This window comes from Amblyomma americanum, chromosome 3 (assembly GCF_052857255.1).
Source record: "Amblyomma americanum isolate KBUSLIRL-KWMA chromosome 3, ASM5285725v1, whole genome shotgun sequence".
Taxonomy (NCBI): Eukaryota; Metazoa; Arthropoda; class Arachnida; order Ixodida; family Ixodidae; genus Amblyomma; species Amblyomma americanum.
In genome coordinates this window covers 212,946,539-212,966,709 of record NC_135499.1, presented here as the reverse complement: position 1 = coordinate 212,966,709, position 20,171 = coordinate 212,946,539, and the positions used below count along the sequence as shown (strand labels likewise).

The following is a 20,171-nucleotide window of genomic DNA, read 5'->3' as shown; positions in this document are numbered from 1 at the left end:
AACCACTGAGCCACCGCGGCGGGTGCACGTTAAAGATCCCCAAGTGGTCGAAATTATTCCCGAGCCCTCCACTACCGCACCTCTTTCTTCTTTCACTCTCTCCTCTATCCCTTCCCTCACGGCCTTACGGCGTGTTTCGGATATCCGCCGATATGCGAGACATACTGCGTCATTTCCTTTCCATAAAAAACAATTCTCAAAATTAATGTGCAGCTGGCGGTTATATACGTAGCACCACACGTAAGGGTATTTTGAGTGAGCTCTTGTGAACAACCTTTTTTTTTTTGCAGACGCAGAAGAATGTGGATTAGCTGCTACTTTAGATCAGCCGGTTAGTTCGTGGTCTTCACAAAGCGGCAATAATAATAATAATAATAATTGGTTTTTTGGGGAAAGGAAATGGCGCAGTATCTGTCTCATATATCTTTGGACACCTGAACCGCGCCGTAAGGGAAGGGATAAAGGAGGGAGTGAAAGAAGAGAGGAAGAATAGGTGCCGTAGTGGAGGGCTCCGGAATAATTTCAACCACCTGGGGATCTTTAACGTGCACTGACATCGCACAGCACACGGGCGCCTTAGCGTTTTTCCTCCATAGAAGCGCAGCCGCCGCGGTCGGGTTCGAACCCGGGAACTCCGGATCAGTAGTCGAGCGCCCTAACCACTGAGCCACCGCGGCGGGGCAAAGCCGGCAAAGCGGCAACCGCAGCGCGAGCGTTGCAGTGAAGACTCCTATCGCCGCCGACAGGCGCCGCCACACGCGGCAAAACGAAACTCGAACCTCGCGGCGCCGTGCGCGGCGGGAGGCATGCGCCCAATGGAGGCGCTCGCATGCAGACGACAGCGGCCTTCTTTCCTATCGTAGAACGCATCGGCCGCTGCAGGCGATCGCGAAGAAAACACTTCTCAGTTACGCGGCTGGCGGCACGGAGTCAGTGCACCTCGCCTTTGGGGACCGCGTGTCACGTGCTTGCGGTGCGTCGTCTACTTGCGTGTCGACGAACGTGCTGCATATCGCTGCTTCGTCGCTGCTCGTCTGCTGTGCTGTTCTAGTCGCTTCGTAGTTTAGATATTTAAAGAGTAAGGTTGCAAAACGGGAAGAGGAACCATGGCAAGTGCGGGGAACCCTCCTTTTCCTTTCCTGAGGCGCTTTGTGACCAAGAATGAGGCCGTTAAGGAGTTTCTCGCCGAGTTCCTGGGAACGTTCATCCTCTACGTAAGTGTGCACATTGTTTTCTCTTCTTTATTTGCAGCTTTCGGTCTCCTAAAGTGGTTTATTTTTATCATTCCGTTCCTCGCCGGTTATTGAACAAAACATAATCCCACAGTGACAATTTGGGGCTGCGGTTCTTATCGTTTTCATTTTACTATAATTATTTTAATGTTTTAATTTCCATAACTGGTGCTCAAAAAGTTAATATGATACATTCAATTATAAAAGCTATATTCACTGCGTGATATAAGAGCTTTACTTGCGATTAGAAATTTAAAAATAAGGCTAATGATATTACTCGTTCTGGAGACGGGTTCGTGAAACGCAAATGTCACCGCGGTAAAAAAAAAAAAAAAAGCATCGTTTGACATTTAGTTCGCATTTTCTCCCTCAATAAAAAAAAAGTAGTGCCGAGCGTGTCAGGTGCCAGTTACGGGTCTCATCTGAATGATTATCAACGCCTGTGGTTGACGTTATTTACTTGAAGAAAACATTTTAAGCAGTACTAGAGCGAGTAACTTCACAAATAAGGGAGCAGTAGTTCAGTTGCTGCACTGCACTGCAGTTGCTCAGATTTATGATACTGTATTACTTGGTTCGAATGTATAATTATAGATATATTACAGTGTAATTATTCTAATTTGATTTGTTGGCACAACGAAATTTGTTTATTTCTGCAGCCCTTTATAAATATGCCTGGTGACCGGGATCTGCCTAAGAAGCGCAGGGACTTGTAGCCATTTCTTTTTCTTTTTTGTTGCCGTATTACTCGCCCCTTCTGTAGCCCATTACCGCCCCCCCCCCCCCTACCTGTGACAGACTATAGGGAAGGTCATGGCCCCGCGCTCTTCACCATACTCCGCTTTTGCGCGTGGTTATGGTAGCAAAAAGGGAAGTGAGGCTATAGGAGTGTTGTATCTGTGTTTCTAGATGCTGATCGCGTAACGTTACACTGCTAATACTTGAAATGGTCTAAAGAACGCAAGTTGAGCTGTGAATAAGGTTCAATCCTCTGAAAGACAAACACGGGAAGCAAATATTGCAAAGACAGAAAACGCTATGATTGTTGAGAGACGAGTGCTCTTGCAGATGAGGGCTGTACGTACGGATGATTCTCCCGTTTTTTACCGGTCTGCATTGCTCTCTGGCGGTATGCAGGAGAAGCCGAACGCTAATGTCGCATATTTACACTTATTAATAATTCTTATTTACTATTGACGACTTCTCGATTTCATGTTCATTTTCTTATTGTTTACGTATTGGAAGTTTCTCGCAAAGTAAGTAGAGCGACAATTAAGCGTTAGGTTCATGAGCTCAATTTGGTGAATACCTGAAAGTGACGCGGATAGTTTAGGCTGACCAGAGTCCATCAGTACTGACTCTGACCTGACGATTCCTCTATTTTCGGTTTTTGAGCACAGTAAACTAAAGTTGTGTAACTCAACTACACAACTTAAGTTAAGGACAACGCAGTGAGCCATGGAAAGACAAATGATTACTGTAACGTTAAGAGACAAAAGAAGGCACAGTGGGTAAGAGATCAAACATGGGTTAATGACATCTTAGTCGAAATCAAGAGGAATAAACGGGCTTGGGCTAGGTACGTGATGCAAAAGCAAAATAACCGCTGGTCCTTAAGGGTAACTGAGTGGATTCCAAGAGAAGGCAAGCGTAGCAGGGGGCTGCAGAGGGTTAGGTGGGCGGATGGGATTAAGAGGTTCGCAGGCATATGGTGGGCGCAGCTGGTAAAGAGCAGGGTTAATTGGAGAGATGTGGGAGCTAGAGGCCTTTGCCTTGCAGTGGCGATAGTCAGTGTGATGATGATGATAAACTCAACCAGGCTTTGAAAATAGCTTCAAATGAGCTCTTTAATGTGGTCGTGCGTATCAATAGTCGCTTTGCCTTTCGCGCATACGGAGTAGCGAGCTGGGCCTACGGCTAGGTACGAGCATCTCCAGTAGAGACCAAGGTCAGCGCTTCTATCTGACTTCTCCTTAGCGGCTGCTGACAGCACAGGTGTGGTCATGATAAAAACTACTGCTATTTTTTTTATTTATTGCCTTCAGCCCGCACTGTGTCGCGAACATGCAAAAAACTCGTACCGATTTTATTTTCTTTAGTGCAAGTAGTAACCCAGCGAAACGAAGAGAAACAAGGTACGGAAACATAATTGCGCCCGTTGCGGCCTCATTTGCCGCCGACGTCACTTGTCTTTTGCAGGACGAGGAGGGGAACAATAAAGAAAGCTAACCTTACGAAACACGGAAAGCCCAATGAGGAACACGCAATCACTAACGGTCGCTCCTAAGGCGGCGAGTGGCGCCACGCCAAATGGGATTTTTCACTCCGTACAACAAGCTGAACGCTCCCCGTTTTCTCTCCCTTTCTCTTCCGTTGGGGCAGCCGTGGTTCTTAAAAGCGAAGGAGGAGATAACGAACTGAGTTAATTGATGCAACAAGAGAGGGGGGAACTGTACGTGTGATGCAATGTATATATATATGTTCACAGAAATGGTCGGCAAAGGTGCGCTCTTAAACGCTAGTCTGCAGCATTCCGGTTTTGTTTCCTTATTTTTAATTTTCTTTTGTACTTTGGACGGCCATGCTTTTCCCACAGCTGTAGAAAAATCCTTGGGCGATGACGTGCAGAGCATGCTTGGGGCATGCCAACACCTGCGGCCGGTTGCTTCTGCTTATGTCTTTATATCTATGGTGCGATGGGGAAAATAAATGCGGCCGGCTAAGCTATGGCTTGACGCGGTTAACTCAGCGAGAAACTGCCGTAGGGAAACTCGGTATCTGCTTTGAATATGGGTGGATTTTTTTGTTTGTTAGATGAGCAGATAGCAAATGCAAGTGGCCTCTCGCCTTCTTATTCCTTTTCCTTCTCCCCACGAAGCGACTGATTACTCTCACGGTTATCTCGTGGGATGTCCCATAAACAGCTTCTCAATGTAAAAACGGGGACTTTTACGCAGAGTTGTGACGGCTGACGGCCGTTTCTCTTAAGGCCGCTGGCTCCCTCAAATCTCACCGCTGTTACAGTGGCCGGTCAGCAAGTTCTCAGGAAAAGGGGATGGCCAGGGAATGGAAAGGAGTCCGACGTGTGTGTTTCAGCCGTAAAGCTTGGCAATTGTGACCTTCATAAAAAAAAACGCAGTCTAGAAAGTATTGCTGGAAATGTTTGGAAAGATGTGCCAATAAATCTTGCTTTCGGAAAAAAAGAGTATAAGATCGACCCACAGGCATCCTGCAATACCCATTCAGTGATGCACCGTACACTTACTTAAACCGCAGAGAGCATTTACTCTGTGTCAGTACCCGACATAATTGTGTCATATTGCTTGCGCAAGGGTGCGCGTGAACTTGAAAAATCTAACACCGCGGGAGAATATATATAGTTGAGCACCTCCGGGAAGTCCCTCATAGCCTGAGTCGCTTTGGGACGTTGAACCCCACAAAACCAAACCTCCGGAAAGGGACGGCGTCTTCAGTGCTGTAAAAGATTCTTTTTTTCTTATTATTACATCATCATCACTGCTTCATCATCATCATCGCCACCACCAATATCGTTTTCTGCATAAGATTAGGCCAGTGAGCAAGGTACTATTACAAGAAATAAAAACGTAAGTGAGGCGATAAAGGAAAGTTAACTACCTGTCTTGTGTTAAACAAGAGAATGGCAACACACCGCCAAAGTTCACGGAGCCGTCTGCAAGGGTGCCCTTGAGTCTGCAGTGATGTACGCGCAGTTAAAGCGTGCGTCCTCACAAGCCTGCCAAATATGCGGCATGCACGCATAAAATACGCAGACAGTTTCCACGCACGCTGCATCTTCTCTGCGGAAAGATATCGCGAAGACACGTGAACGCGGTTCTGCAATGCGACAGCATTTTTCGCGACGCATGCTCGTATGTGCCTTCACAATCCGCGAGGCATTGCGTGCCAGCACTCTGTCACGCGCATAATACAACGCTTCTGACACCGGTACTTACACGAGTGCTCACAGTGGGTGCCGTGTGCGTTTTGCTGACCGACTTATATAAATGTGATGTACTCTTTAGAACTAAACAGCTGTAACGCAATAATGTTAATTCGCCAACCTTTGCGCGTGGTTGAAACTAAACGAATAATAAATTGCACATACACGCGCTGAATACTGCGTAATGCTGCTGCATGCAGCCCCAAACGATTGCCCATAAAAGCCCAAGCATATTATCGAAACTACTTCGTGATATCAGACTCTCAAACCGCATGTAGAAGCTACATCAAGGGCTGAGTCGGTTCCTCACAGTGCTACAAACATTGGTTTGGTTTTGTTTGGTTTATAGGGGTTTAACGTACCAAAGTGACTCCGGCTATGAGGGACGCCGTTGTGAAGGAGTGCTACAAGCTTTGATACAGCACTCGTAATGTGGTCTCCTGGACACCAAGCGGTATGGGGCAACGAACTTGCCCACAGCCTTGCCCGTGGATTACTACCGTGGGTGCCGTTGCATAGTGATCATAACTATGATGTGTAACTCTACACCTTTGCTCAAATACCTCAGAACTACAGGCTAGAACGATCAGGATTTCCCAAACACTCAGAAGAGTTAAGCAGAGACGAAGAAATAACATTAAGAAGGATACAAACCAACACCCACATCACTACACATGTAGTACCCGGAACTTTACAAGATATATAATGTTGGCACTATGGAGAAAGTGCGCATTTCTAGCAGATGCTATGGGCCTGCCAGGAAGACGAGGCCGTATCCCGCGTTCTTTTACCATCCCCTAACCGTTGGGAGGCCGCCCTGCTCAACGCAGGCCCTGGGGCTCATAATTGGCTCGTAAGCAGTGGCGCCGTAGCGGCTTCGCCCAATGGAGTCTTTGAATAGCGACTCCAACCACGTGGTTCATACTCAATTTAATCAATAAACATTTTCGACAACAGCAGCAACCTTATTCTTCCTGTTGTTCATCTTCCTCTTCTTCCAGGCTCAGCCTATCCTCCTACCTCGAAAGTCTGGCGTGCATGCAGTAGAATTTATTCCTGCATTGGGACAGAAAAGCAAATGCGGAAACAGTGGGCGGAAGGTTTTCCTTTTGCCCTCAACAACACCAGTGCGCATAGACAAATGCATGCTTCTCTCGAGGCTACAGCTCGTTTTTCCCGATAGAATAATCGAAACGGAGGCACTGCACACTTTCTGCGAAGAGAATCGCATTGCCTTCCGTGCATGCTGCAGGTTTGTTCGACTCTGGTTTATCAGCTGAATTTTAGAGCAGCCGCTTTCGGACAATGGTACCAGATAAAGACAGCGCGTTTTATAATTAAGGGAAGGAGCAGCGGACGGAGTGCAGAGGGAAAGAAGACTAGTCCGCACTTCTTCCTGGCCGCTCTCTGAGGGAGGAAAGCCAAAGTGTTTTGTGAGTGAACGAATTGGTGAGCAGGTGACTTAGTGAGTGAACGAAGAAGTGAGCGAGGAAGTCGGGGGCTAATAAGTGACTCAGTCAATGGACGAGGGAGTTGCACGAGTGATTTAGTGAGCTAGGGACTGGAGTGAGAGGGAGTGATTGTGCGAGTGAGCTCTGATTTGGCAGATCACCAAAAAGTTTCCGAGGAAGCAAGCGAGCAGTTTTGACTGGGATCTCCCTCCTGTTTTCCTCGCTGCAGGTTTTCCCGCTAGTTTAAATCCCAGCTCTCGTGAGCTTGAGGAGAGTGCCACCAGTCCGCTTATCTCATTCGTCATCGGAATGGTTGCCTGAAACCACGGCTCTGTAGCTGTGGGCAGACAGCAGAGACGTAGCACAGTCTCTCTGCGCTGTCCGCCTCCGGGCGAAAATTCAAGGAAGGCGGATGGGAGGGCGAGGATTTTCCTTGACATTCACCACCAAACTTTGGCAAGTACCCCCGCGTGGGTGTGTGCTATGTCTACTGGGGTCAACAAAAACAACGACGGAAAAGTTTGAGAAATTCAGTGTACTAATAGGACCGCCCCCTCCAATAGTTACCTCTCTCTCTCTCTCTCTCTCTCTCTCTCTCTCTCTCTATATATATATATATATATATATATATATATATATATATATATATATATATATATATATATATATATATATTAGCAGACAAGGTAAAGGAAATGAGGGGCTCGTTTGACAAACATATTAAGGAAGCCAACAGTCACGGAAACCAAGGGGCATAGGGGAATGTTTTTAATCTTTTTTTTATTTGTAGTGCCAATCAAGAGCACCGGACGCGATATTCGGAGGTCGTGGGTTCGGATCCCACCGGCGGCATGGTTTTTTCTGCTGCTTTATGAGTAATTTTCTTTAAACCGATTGATTGGCACTACAAATAAAAAAAAAATAAAAACATTCCCCTATGTCCCTTGGTTTCCGTGACTGTTGGCTTCCTTAATATGTTTGTCAAACGAGCCCCTCATTTCCTTTACCTTGTCTGCTAATATATATATATATATATATATATATATATATATATATATATATATATATATATATATATATATATATATATATATATATATATATATATATATATATATATATATATATATATATATATATATATATATATATATATATATATATATATATATATATATATATATATATATATATATATATATATATATATATATATATATATATATATATATATATATATATATATGCTATGATTGCTATGATTCCAGATTTCTCTTTTTAAATGTTCACTGATTTGGGAAAGGAAAAAAGAAAACGTATGTCGTACAGTATAGCGGCTTTTATCACACTTTGTCTCTTTTATCCCTACGTAACGCAATGTCTAAATGCAGCGTCGATGACGGATTGAAATCTTTACGTCTTTCGAGCACTCGAATGCAGCTCCAGTTCGTCGCTCCAAAACGCCTTGAATGCGACTGCTCCGAACGCTCGTTCCCCGAACCACAGCTGTGACTCGACCAGCGAACGCCCGGTCGCTACCTCTTTTCGCGCGCTGTTCCTTCGGTGCGAAGATAACGGACATAGGAAGTGTGAGGAAATTCCGCGTGACGCCCGAGGCCGTTCGCCACTTGTCGAAGATGGACGAGCGCGCGGTTTCCCGCTGGCGGTTTTCGCTTCGGGTGATCGATTAGGACACTGGCAGCTGGCTTCCAAAGTGCAGGGTGATCACTTGTGCGGGCGTATCCATGCGCTTAGCTGGCGTTGTTCTGCAGTCGTGAAACAGAGCGACAAATTCCACCTTATTGCCTGTGCTGCGAAACTGGTCGGCCTGTGTACTGCGCGACCAAAATAAGTTCGTTTTGAAGAAAGCGCAAGAAAAAGAAAGGCGGAAACGAGCAGTCAGTGCTAGCCTGTTCAACAGAAGTGGGGCCCAAAGTAGGCAGAAATTAACAAAATTGAGCACCCGAAAAAGTCGTCTAAAACGCGGACTCGGAAGTTAGGAGAACTTGGAACATCCCCACATCTGCTTTTCGTTACGCACGCGAACGTAATGCTTCAAAAGCGATGCCCGCAGAGCATTCGTGCATCACTCCTGCCTATAGCGATTCTCTAACGCTTTCAGAGCGGTCGTCGTACTGCAAACGCTTTTCGTGTATTCACTGCTACGAAGCCGTCTTGTCCGCATCCAGCGTAAGCGTGCTTAGCATGGCTCGTAGCTCGAAGTTGCAGAACCTCCGTTTCGGTGAAATACAGTCGCGGTCACTGTAACCTGCAACGCAGTGCCTCCGGTTATGACGAAGAGCTTTGCTCTTCGCAGCAGTACAGTGCGCCATGGCTCACAGCAGTAAACACGTGAGTGCGTAGTGCAATGAACCGTTCAGTCTGTGGCCGTAGCTCAATGCATCGCTTTCAAGCACCGCGTCGACTACGCGCTGCATACTTATTGAAGACAGTGCTAAGGGAGGCGAAATACAGAAATGCCCTTGAACTGAGCACGTCAGACATATGTTGCACGTCATGTCTAGAGAGTTGAGAAAATGTAAGAATGAAAAAATAAAGGATACCATAAAGTGGCCGCTTATCTTTATCTTCCTTTTTACGATCGTAGCAATTCCCCGTGTCTCACTTCCCGGTGTTGCACAGAGGCAAATTTCAAAAGACTCTCATCGCATTTATGATGGCTCAGTGCCCAGCGTCGTCGTTCAGGTTGGAGGAACCACGCCAATTTTGGGCGAAGACTCGGTCTTCATTCAGTTCTAGCCCCCTAACCTGATACACCGACGTCAGAGCCCTTCACTGCGCTGTCCCGTAAATCGCTCATCGCAATCTTCTCTATCTGTATACTGTGGGAAATATGCGGGATTCACCATCATGGCGCCCATGACGTCACGTAGAAGCCGTTACCGCTCTTCCGCTACGATAGACTTTGCGGGTACAACATTGCAAAAGTCCGGAGTCTCAGCGGACGGAGGATATCGGTCTGTGTAGTCGCCAAAAAGTGTTTGTGCTGCGCATGGTTTACCACATGTACTGTCAGCAAGAAATGAAACGCGAACAAGACAACTAAGCCACGAACTGCAAAATAAAAAGCTCTTAGGCAAGGGAAGCTCTGTAGTAGCGGAGGTTAATGTAACATAGAAAGTGCGAAGGCTCTTCTACAGAAGTGTTTATCAACCTCGCCCGTATTTGCTCGGTAGTAGCTAATATGTTGGTGCTTTTGTGTTGCTACTTTCAGTCGTTGCTTATAGTACACATGGGCGAAACGTAAAACGTGTGTAGTCACAGTTCAGAAACGGCGCCGGTAATGTGGAAGCTGTGTGCTGAATGGTTATATTTTCACTGCATATCTGCGCGCATGAAATATGTGCATCGCACTGTACACCGGGACAACGTGTTTACAAGGGCCCAGCTGCGCGGGGCTGCTGTTGGCGCTGCGTGCTCCTTGGGCGCCGAGTGAGTCTGCTTCTTTCTGTCCGCCGGAGAGGCCGAGGCGTTACGTGATACCGCTGCCCGATTACGAGCCGGGCCCTGAGAAGAGCAACCTTGAACAATGACCACTCGACGGCGAGATGGGCGCGCCGGCAGCTTCTGCTGCATCGCACGCCGTTCACGCAGCGATTACGCGCCCAAGCGACGCCCGAGCCGAGACAAGAATGCTGCCGCGGTCGGCGTTGTGATACCGCCCCATTTGGAAACCGCGCAGCATTTCGCTTGGATAATACGAACGTATATGGCATGCCGGGGGCGCCCCGGAACATCACCAGTCGTTGCTCAATACGCGGAATGCGCATACATGGTTGCACTCGGTGTATAGCTAGCTGGTTTTGCAACCGAGGCGTGCGACGCTTCGTCCCCGGTTTCTTTCGGAGCACTCGCCCTTTAAGCCTCGCATCTTCCGTTACTGGCTCCAGCGGCTCCAACTGCTCTGCGAATTAATCGCCGCCTTGACGCGCTGGTAGCAGACTCACTGTGAATGTTGCATGCCGAGCTTGTTAGGAATTTTATGAGGCTGTCGTTGACGTCATCCGCATCGACTGATGATCCCGTTAGAGGCTGCAGGTCTCACTGGCTCCAGTGCGAAATAACTGGCTTTCCTTCTTCACTCATTCATATTTAGATTGACCTGCGTGTGTGCATCAGTTAGCAACTTATTAAAACGAATGGAGGAGCAAATGGGTGAACATGCCGTAACGGGGGAAACCTTTGTACTGGTATTTCCACACACGCACACGTACGCACGCGCCAACCCGCCGCGGTGGATTAGTTGCTGTAGCGTTTTCTGCTGATCTCGAGGACGCGGGTTCGAATCCCGGTTGCGGTGGCCGCATTTCGATGGAGGCGAAATGAAAAGGCAAGAACACCCCTGTGCTGTGCGATGGCAGTGCACGTTAAAGAACTCCCGGTGGTAGATATTAATCCCGAGCCCTCCATTGCGGGGTATTCCCTTGCTCATTATATGTAGTGCGCCATGCCATGCGCCATCCGTCACCTATTACGATCCACCGCAGTTAATCAAAGATGATTACTAAAGCAGCGCGGTCTGCAGTGACAGAACGCTTCTGATGCTTGTACATTTTGCATCTTTTGTTTTTTTTTTTACTTAGTTTGCAGAGGTATACATCAATTCAACAGCTACTACGCATGCGTGTATTTGCGTGACGTCTAAGCTGCAGTACAAAAATATTTGAAGGCATGGAAAGAAAAGAAAAACGAACCACAGAAAAAAAAGCAAAAAGCAAAATGCAAATGAAGGGGGAGGGAGACGGGAAAAAAATAAAGGGAAGAGAAGGGTGGGAGTTCCCTTGATTGTCCTGGCTATTCTGGAGCGAAAAAAATGATATCAGGAACAATATCACTAGCTGTATCACCTGCTCCACCCCCCCTTCCCGGCCCCCTTTTCCTTATCTCCGCTAAGGCTTCCATCCCCAGACCCGGACCACATGCATGCATCACATGACCCCACATGGCAGCACCTTGCGAGCCTGCAGGTATACTTCGCGTCGCTTCCGTTAACTATTAAGCATACTAGTGAAGGGAAAAGAGGTGTTCGTTATGGCACACATGATGGAAGCCAAGAGCCACCGAAACCAAGGAGCATAGGGAATGTTTTTTTAATTAGTAGTTTTCATCAATGGGAGGTTAATAAAAGCAGAAAGAAACGACACATGCCGCCGGTGGGATGCGAGCCCACGATCTGCGAATTCCGCGTCCGGTGCTCTACCAACTGAGCTGCGGCGACGGTTGCTCAATGTGTTGCTTTCGGGGGTATTTATGTGCATTGTAAGCTAGCCTTCTTTCTTCTGCTTTTGTTAATCTCCCATTGATGAAAAACTAACAATTAGAAAAAAAAGACAATCTCCTATGCTCCTTGGTTTCGGTGTCTGTTGGCCATTCTTTCCTCGTCGCCCCGTTCTCTTTGGCCAGTGGGCGATAACGTGTAGTCCAGGAAAGGCGCCGTCACTCGGTCTTCTGTTAGACACGCGTAGTACACTACGACGAAGGAAACCACGGAGAGTTTCCCCGATGCAGTTCTATTTTTATTTCCTCAAAGACCTCTGGCATGAGTGGAGAGCGCGACAGCCACAGAATGATGGCCTCGACGGCGTTCTTGAAATGGGTAAGATTGTTACGGTACACGGTGTCCAGTGGTAGGTCATTCCTGTCCCGAGATGACCTGACGAAGAATGTGTGGTGGTTCTTGCTTTCGTAAGTGTTGGGCGCCACAGGATGAACTCCAAGGCGTCCGTCTCTATAGGTGGGTCGGCGTGCATGCGCCAGGCGCGAAGCATGACTGCTCAGTGAACCTTCGCGCTGCGGGGGGGTCTCAGAAGCGACGACGGAGCGACGAGTGCACACGTGCGCACGGGGACTTTGCCCAGAGGGTGTCACAGACTCGTTAAAGATCGATAGACGCAGCTGTAGCTCGCTGGCGCTGGCTGCGTTGAATCTGAGTCTTTTCTCTGCCGGGCGCGAGAGGGTGAAGGCAGTGCTCATGATCACTATAAACAGTTGAACACCTCATACTCGAATGTGATGGTATCTATCCGTATGTCGATGAAGGCACAGTCACTCTCCCTGAGGTGCTAAGGTTTACAGGTAACAGTGGTCATGTAAATAAATATGCACGGAAAGTCAGCAAAAAGCGATTGGAAGATTGGCGGCTGAAAAGCAGAGAGATGATATAAGCTTAGAAGTGACGGGACTAAAAACGTATCTAAAGGAAATGGCGAATTTCGGGACCAAATTGTGAAATAGTTAAATAAAGATAAAGAAAATGAGCCGAGCATGGTGTTAACTGTCAACGCCCCGTTTCAAAGGGGACGCTCCTATCTTCCATCCAACCATCTTCATCACTCCCGAAATGTAGAACACCACACTGTAAGGCACTGAACAGCGTCTTAAACCCGATCTGGCTGTTTAGAAAAATTAAGTTGACATTTACACTCGTGGACGTGAGTGCCGCGAGGAACTTGGATGTGTACGCCCAAGGAAAACAAAATCAACGTGAAAGGAAGAGACAGTGATGACGGCCTTCATGACCTTGACGTTCGCCAGGACGGGAGGCGGCCCGCAACTCGGGGAAAAAAAAAAAAAAAAGTCTGTCGCGTGCGGAAAAGCTTTCGAACGGAGTGCGTCGCGCCCCTCGCTATCCGCAGAGGTTTTGCTATTCTTTTAATCGCTGCTGCCGCCGCCGCGTTTTCCGCTTGCCGATCTTGTCGCCCGTCCTTGTAGGCCGCGCGCGTTAATTGTCCGCTCGGGCCGCGCATGGGCGCTGTTGTCGCCAGCCTCCTCTTTGCTTTTCGTTTTGGTTCCTGCAACAGTTTGGTTCAGGAACCATGCTCGAAAAAATAAATATCTCTTTCATGAAAAAAAAAAGCCCAGAAACAATGGAAGTTCATTGATATTTAAGTGCGGATGCATGCTGTATGTATCACTCAATCGTTGCGATGTCTGAAGACTGCATTTTTAATGTTTTTTTTTATTGTAGTTGTGTTTTGCGTGATGGTTGCTATTATTTTTGTCGAAAAGTTTCAGATGAGGAGGGTGCACCCGTGTAAAAGAGCCTTCAGCCGTACATCTTGAGAAAACAATTTTTGCCGCCTCGAATGAAAATTTAACGTTTCAATTTCTTTTGAACGGCGAAGCATTCTGTAAAACAGAGACACATATAGCTCACGACCCATAGTACTTGTTTTCATTGATAAAGTTACTGGAAACACTAGTAACGGTAAAGTATTAACTGCGGGACCTGCGTGTGTGCGGCCTGACTTGGCTGCTCGCTGGGATGTGGCTAAATTTACAAATAATCCCGCATTGGCCAGATCGTCTTGGCGTTAAGCTGCTTAGCACGAGGTCGCAGGATCGAATCCCGCACCGGGGCGGCCACTTTTCGGTAGGGATGAAACCCGTGGCTGCGCGGTAACACCGCACTTGAAATGACCCCAAATGGTTGAAAACAATTCAAAAGCCTGTTCTGCGGTGACTCTTTCCCTCCCTCCTTTACCAGAGCCCTTTGAGACTCGAGTGTGGAGCAGCTGAGGAGGGCAGTCTCTCATGCCTCTCGGGTAAGGGTGGGGGAAGGTGGAATTGTGAGTACATGCCCACACCATGTGAAAAATATCGCAGATCTCTCCACAGTGCGGGCAACGGCCATCTGTGTTCGGATCGAAGTGTTTAACTATGGCAGGACAGAGAAGAGTTCCTGTCTGCAGGCGCCGCAGAGTTCGCTTACTCCGTCTTACTCAGCCCCTTAGCAGGTGCCGGGTAGAGGCGGTGGCTGTCTGCTAGGGCTTTGTGCACCGAAGGCCGAGAACAATGTTGTCGACAACGCTATCGTACAGCGGCCTACTTTGCCTACGACGCGCGGCTGGTATCGAAAGCGGTAGCAGCGCAAGCGATATGTGCCGCCGCTTCTCGACATGCCCGGTTCTCCAAGAAATACAAACATACCTGACTCCCGGATATATATGTACGTTATGTACAGCAGCAACAAGAATAGAAGCGTATCTATTCAAGCTGTTTTCGCTAGATTAAGCTGCTTTACGGCAGGAACCGTTACTTCGACCTCAATCAGAGCGGTCGTGTAACTGAAGCTCGTTGTGGTAGCTGTCGTAGAAATCCTGAAGACAAGGCAAACCAAGCCAAGAGCCAAGCGAAACAGAGAGAGAAGCAGAGGCAGAATAAGACGAAGACGAAGAAGAAGACGGAAGCCAAGCCAAGAGAGAGATGAAGAAGAGACGAAAGAAGACTGAGATTGAAGAGAACTGAAGCCAGTTGTAGAAATCCGCAAGGCCAGCCAAGTCAAGAGCGAGAAGAAGAGGAAGAAGAAGATAAGAAGCACAAGAAAGTAAAAGCGAATAAAACAGGAGCCAAACAAAGTGATAGAAGAAAGAGGAGAGAAAGAAGAAGAAAAGAAGAAGAGAAAGAAGAGAAGAAAATAAGAACGGAAGAAAATACGAGATGAAGACGACAGAAACAGAGCGGAGCCAAGAGAGGGAAGAGGGAGAGAAAGAAGACAAGAAGAAGACGAAAGAGAGGAAAGAAGAGAGAACAGGACGTACGGCTGGGGTTAGGCAACGTGCGTTAGGCAGCGTTTTTTCCCCCTCTATTTTTCATTCGAGTAGTCTAGAAACCGTGGCGCAGCTTTTACTTTCTTTGTTCATAACATGTCGTAAATTCGGCATTTGCGAAGCTTCGAGCAAGAAAGTCCGTCTACCACAGAATGCATTTCTCGTTGCGCGGGCGCGCCACGACGCAAATGAGGTAACTTAATGTCGGACCTTCCGCAGCATCCCCCAAACAGTCTCTTCAAGAAACATCGAGTGAGGTCAAACAGAAAGGAGAAAAAAAAAGAGAAACATGAGGGTAAAGAAGTACTTCGCGTCATTTCGATACTGAGTAAATATAGTATACCTCGTGTAAAGAATCGATAAAGCGGAATAGTTAAGGCGCCCATCGTTCAGTGATGTTGATACGGTGCCCGCAGCCATTTCTCTTCATTTTTTTATTTGCCTCTCACAAAACAACGAGTGTATCTACTCGCTACTACGTCCTCCTCTCATATAGTCCTTCAACAATCCAAACACAGAGCGTTGCCGACTTACAAATTGCACTATATTATGGAGTGGTAATATTCTTTACGTTCCTTGTGACGCTTCAAAGTGCAAACACTTCTAGAAAATTTTCGCTTCGAAAATTATGGACAAGAAACTTCGGCCACGAGCTCTTCAATGCATTCTGTATTAAAAGCATAGGGAGGAAGATAGGTAAGGATGGCGCTAACGTCGTGGTTCGTGGCTGTGCTGTCGCCTGCCACGGACCACGCATTGGCGCGGAGGGAAAGAACGCAGTCGTCGGGTACGACGTTCGCACGGCGTCAGAAACCGAAGCCTATTTCACGTGACGGCGACTCATGGGAACCGTCGGGAAACTCGAGCGCGCTCACGTGGTCCGCGCCTGTCTAGACGAGTGTCTGCGTGCTCCGGCGACCGTATACCGCCGACGGCTGGACGACAAGATCGCGTTCTGCAGCCAATCAGAACTTCGCAGGTACGACTACTGGCCTGTACATTCATATCTTTGGTGCCGGACCGCGAAGGCGCCTTGGTGCACTACAAACTTAGGTACAGCCTTCCCGATTTTTAATTATATAGCGCGAGCGTCGACCAAACTGCTCGTCAGCTCCTTATAACGGCGATAAGCGTACAACACGGCGGGAGTTCACGCACGCGCACGAAGGGAGAGCGTCGTCTGCTACGCTGTTCCAATCACGAGGACACACGCCCTGCCACAATATCTGTTCGCGAAAAAGGGGTGGGCAGTAGAGCACGTGTGCATGACTAAGATCTGACACTGAGACGTGCTGGGATGCTTTTCTTTATACCGTCTAAACACTGATTAAAGAGCTGGCTGGAGCCCCTTTCATCGTGTTCCCACCTTGCGGAGGGTTGCTCAAATCAGAGGGTTCGCATTCCAGGCAATGGCTTACACGTGCTGCTTTATTTCGCTCCTTTTATTTTTTTCTTATCTTAACTCTGCGTCGTCATCGCGGCCTCCCGTAGTAGGAAAAAAAAAAGAGGGAAAGCACGCCGCAGTGTTGCATCTTAGTCATGCACATGTGCTCTACTGCCCGCCGGCTTTTTGTGAACAGATATTGTGGCAGGGCGTGTGTCTTCGTAATGGGAACAGCGTAGCAGACGACGCTCTCCCTTCGTGCGCGTGCGTGAACTCTCGCCATGTTGCACGCTTATCTCCGTTATAAGGATTAATAATAATAATAATAAGCTGACCAGCAGTTTGGTCCGCGCTCGCGCTGTATTATTAAAAATCAGGACGGCTGTACAGCCTTTGTGAAAAGTATACAGCCCAAGGAGTCTGCTTCTGAGCCCTGCAGCGCGGCTACTCTTGCATACTGAGGGACGCTAGTCTCACGAAGGCGGGATGAACTTAAGTCCTCAACCCTCCCAAGCTTAGGACTGTGAAATGTGCTTAAGAATCCCGCTTCACGGCTTGGAAGCAAACCCCTTGGGCTGTATATTTTTTACAAAGAATGTACATGCCGAACATTCTCAAGCAGTGGAGTCCTGCAACAAAACATTCCTGGTACCCCACGGAGAGAGTCAGCCAGTGATCCCCGCGGCCTGTCAGGAATGCCTTGCCTGGGCGCCAGCTGGTGTTGGTGCGTATAGTTAGGACGATAGCGGCCAGCGCTAGACTCCTGGACTGTCGGGCCCACCTGCGCGGAATTGATTGTTTGTTGCAGTACACTTCGTTTCATCTCTCTCTCTCTCTCTCTAGTAGCGCACAGCGTTGCGTTTTCGACTTCAGACCAGCCTGCGCCATGCCTCATGAAATCTCGTGCCCTTTGTGTCCAAAGCTGGAGCTAGCGCAACAGTATAGGTTGCTGGGAGTGTTGGTTATTGTGGTTACACAGCTAAAGAGTGCGAAGTGAGGAGACAAAAGAAAGGCGGAAACAACAGGCGCTTGTGCTGTCCACTCCACAGTTCACAAAGCAGTTTGGATGGAACAAACGACTTGAGATTCGCCGGCGTCTTGCCTAGCATACGAATGAACGTCTTCCGACCGGTCTCAGACCGTCCTTGTCGAAAGCTGTGTAAATTTGGCCCCTGATTACCCGTCGCGCCACTTACAACTGGCGCCTTCTGATTACAAGGGACCAAAATTGTTGAAGTAGCGAGATGGAATGCATCAGACTCTCACGGAACTTCGCACAGGTAACACGGCACAGGCCCTTTTTGTTCAATACACGGAGGAGCGGATACGCTACGGGCGATGAATCGTAATAGGTTGAATGGGTGGTATGGTATGGTGTGGTGTGTCAGGTTTGATGTCCCTAAGCTTTACGTAAGCTACGAGGGACGTCGTAGTGGTGTGCCCATGAATAATACCACCCCCCCCCCCCGGTATTCTTTAGCGTGAACTGACATCGCACAGCACACGAGCATCTTTTCGCATCCACCTAAATGCGGCCGGCGCGGACGCGATTCGATCCCGCATCGCATTTAATGCAGCGTTACCTCGAGAGAGGGATACTTGGCGTTATCGACAAAATCACAATCTATCTTTTGCTTCCGTAGCTTCGACGGCGTTGATCTGTTTTAGCGGAAATATTATATAATTAAAATCATCAGCAAATACGATGCTGTTTTGTTGCTCACCGCCAACTTGATACCCCCCTTCATCACGAGGGGTGCGCTTTGGAGAAAGAGCAACACATTTTTGTTCTCGCCTACGTAACCGCATACATGTCAGTCGTCGCGCTTTCTAGGCTTTGCAGCAGGGAACGGCCCCACCGAGATGCGACTCGATGTAGTCACTGGAATACAGCGTTGCTGTAGCGAGGCCCCTTTCCTGTCCGGACCCCGGGGAAATCTACTCAGTGCCACCGGAAAGGTGTAGTAGATAGCACTATAGAATCAATGTGTCTCTCATGTATGTAGGTGTGCGAACAACGCTGATTAGAGACATGGCAGTGCAGACTGATCTTGCATCTTCCATACAGACCCCAAACAGGGATCCGTTAGAAACTGAGACAAGGAGAAAGCCGCCGAGTGTGTTCGTGTGTGCGCGCGGGCAACGTTTTTCGCGTTGGTGTCCGCGTCGCGATCATTTCCGTTCAACGACAGTGACGTCACGTTACCAAAAATGACGGATGAGATATTCGGCGTACCCCAATACGCGAATTGTGAAACCCGCTACCCCCGCGTTGCGTAGGGAGAGCGGAATCATCCGTTGTGCAACGGGCACGGGCTGGCTGCAGCTTCGTGGAGAGAAAGTTGCGTAAAGCCTTCTATATGCGCATATACTCCACACTGCGCGGAAGTCTGATCAGATCAGTGCCTCGCTTGAGTGCCAGAGTGGGAACACGCTCTGTGCACTTTGCACAGGGGTCGCTCCGAAAATGTACTCTTGTTCTTCATGCTCCCGTTTATATGTCTAGGATCACTCAATATAAGAAAGCTTGGACCCGCAAACATGTGTATGAGCTACAGAAATTTCGCCAGGGACGTTCTGTGCCCTAAAAAACCGAAGCGTGGCCTTGTGGTAGAGCATCCGCCTCGCATTCAGGAGGTGCTGGGTTCGATCCCCAGTGCCGCCGGGTATACCATCGGTTTTTTAATTGCTACAGGATTTCCCCCGGCCTGGCACGGCTCTTCTAGGGTGAGATGCTTGGGAAAAGAGTCCTGGGCCAAACAGTTGCCTTGATGGATCAGAAATAAGTTCCGCCGTCAAGCAACCTTAAATGCGCCTCGTGCGGTAGAAGCCGAACTTGTGACCCTTTTGTGTGCGCGCGACCATAATATAAGAATGGCACGATGTTCGACCGAAATATATCGCTGGAGCGGCATATATCCCTACATCTTTTTGTATTTTTTCTTGCCGTAATTCAATAATTATCCGAAAGAATTCTGCCCAATTATAGGCGATATAACTGAGCCCATATGCGGTGGTTCCCGAGTTTTGGTGCAACAATGCTAATGGTGTGACCGCATGAACGAGGAGCCTGTGTAGAAGGCGGATATGGCAGCGCTAAAGCAGCGTTAACAACCCGTCTTTTAGGGCAGCAGTTTTTGAACCACGTATTTTTCAAACACTGTACTTGCTTTTGAAGCTCGTTTCACACGGCACACAAAATGAAGGGAAAAAGCATAAACTGTGCCTCACTATGACTCGAGGGAGCCCCGGTTAACGCGAAGCATGACACTTAGTTGTTGTTTTCTCCTTCTCTTCGCACCGGTGCCGCATGGGTTGCCGCGTTCCATGTGGGCGCGTTATGTGGTCCCGTAACCTTCAGCACCTCGAGCGCGTCGTTCATTGACGGCGGATGCATCAAATTGGCAGCGCTGCGAAGTCGTAGATAACGAGCGGCACATAAAAGTAACGAGGTAGAAAAAGTCAAAGGCAGCCACGCAAGCAGCAGGAGCATGAGGTCGCTGTTAAAGGCATAATCATAACGTAATGCACGCATTCGAGTCTATTTTTCTCGTGGGCGTGTATTTGGGCACT

The 20,171-nt window shown here is 48.2% G+C and overlaps 1 protein-coding gene across 1 annotated transcript in view; it reads left to right on the top strand.

Moving 5' to 3' along the window:
* Nucleotides 1-833: 833 nt before the first annotated feature.
* LOC144126015 (aquaporin-9-like) overlaps nucleotides 834-20,171 on the top strand; it is a 70,982-nt gene continuing 51,644 nt past the window's right edge. The window contains exon 1 of the mRNA XM_077659886.1: nucleotides 834-1,214. Within this exon, the coding sequence (XP_077516012.1) occupies nucleotides 1,107-1,214 (108 nt within the window). The 5' untranslated portion in view covers nucleotides 834-1,106. The remainder of the gene's footprint in view (nucleotides 1,215-20,171) is intronic.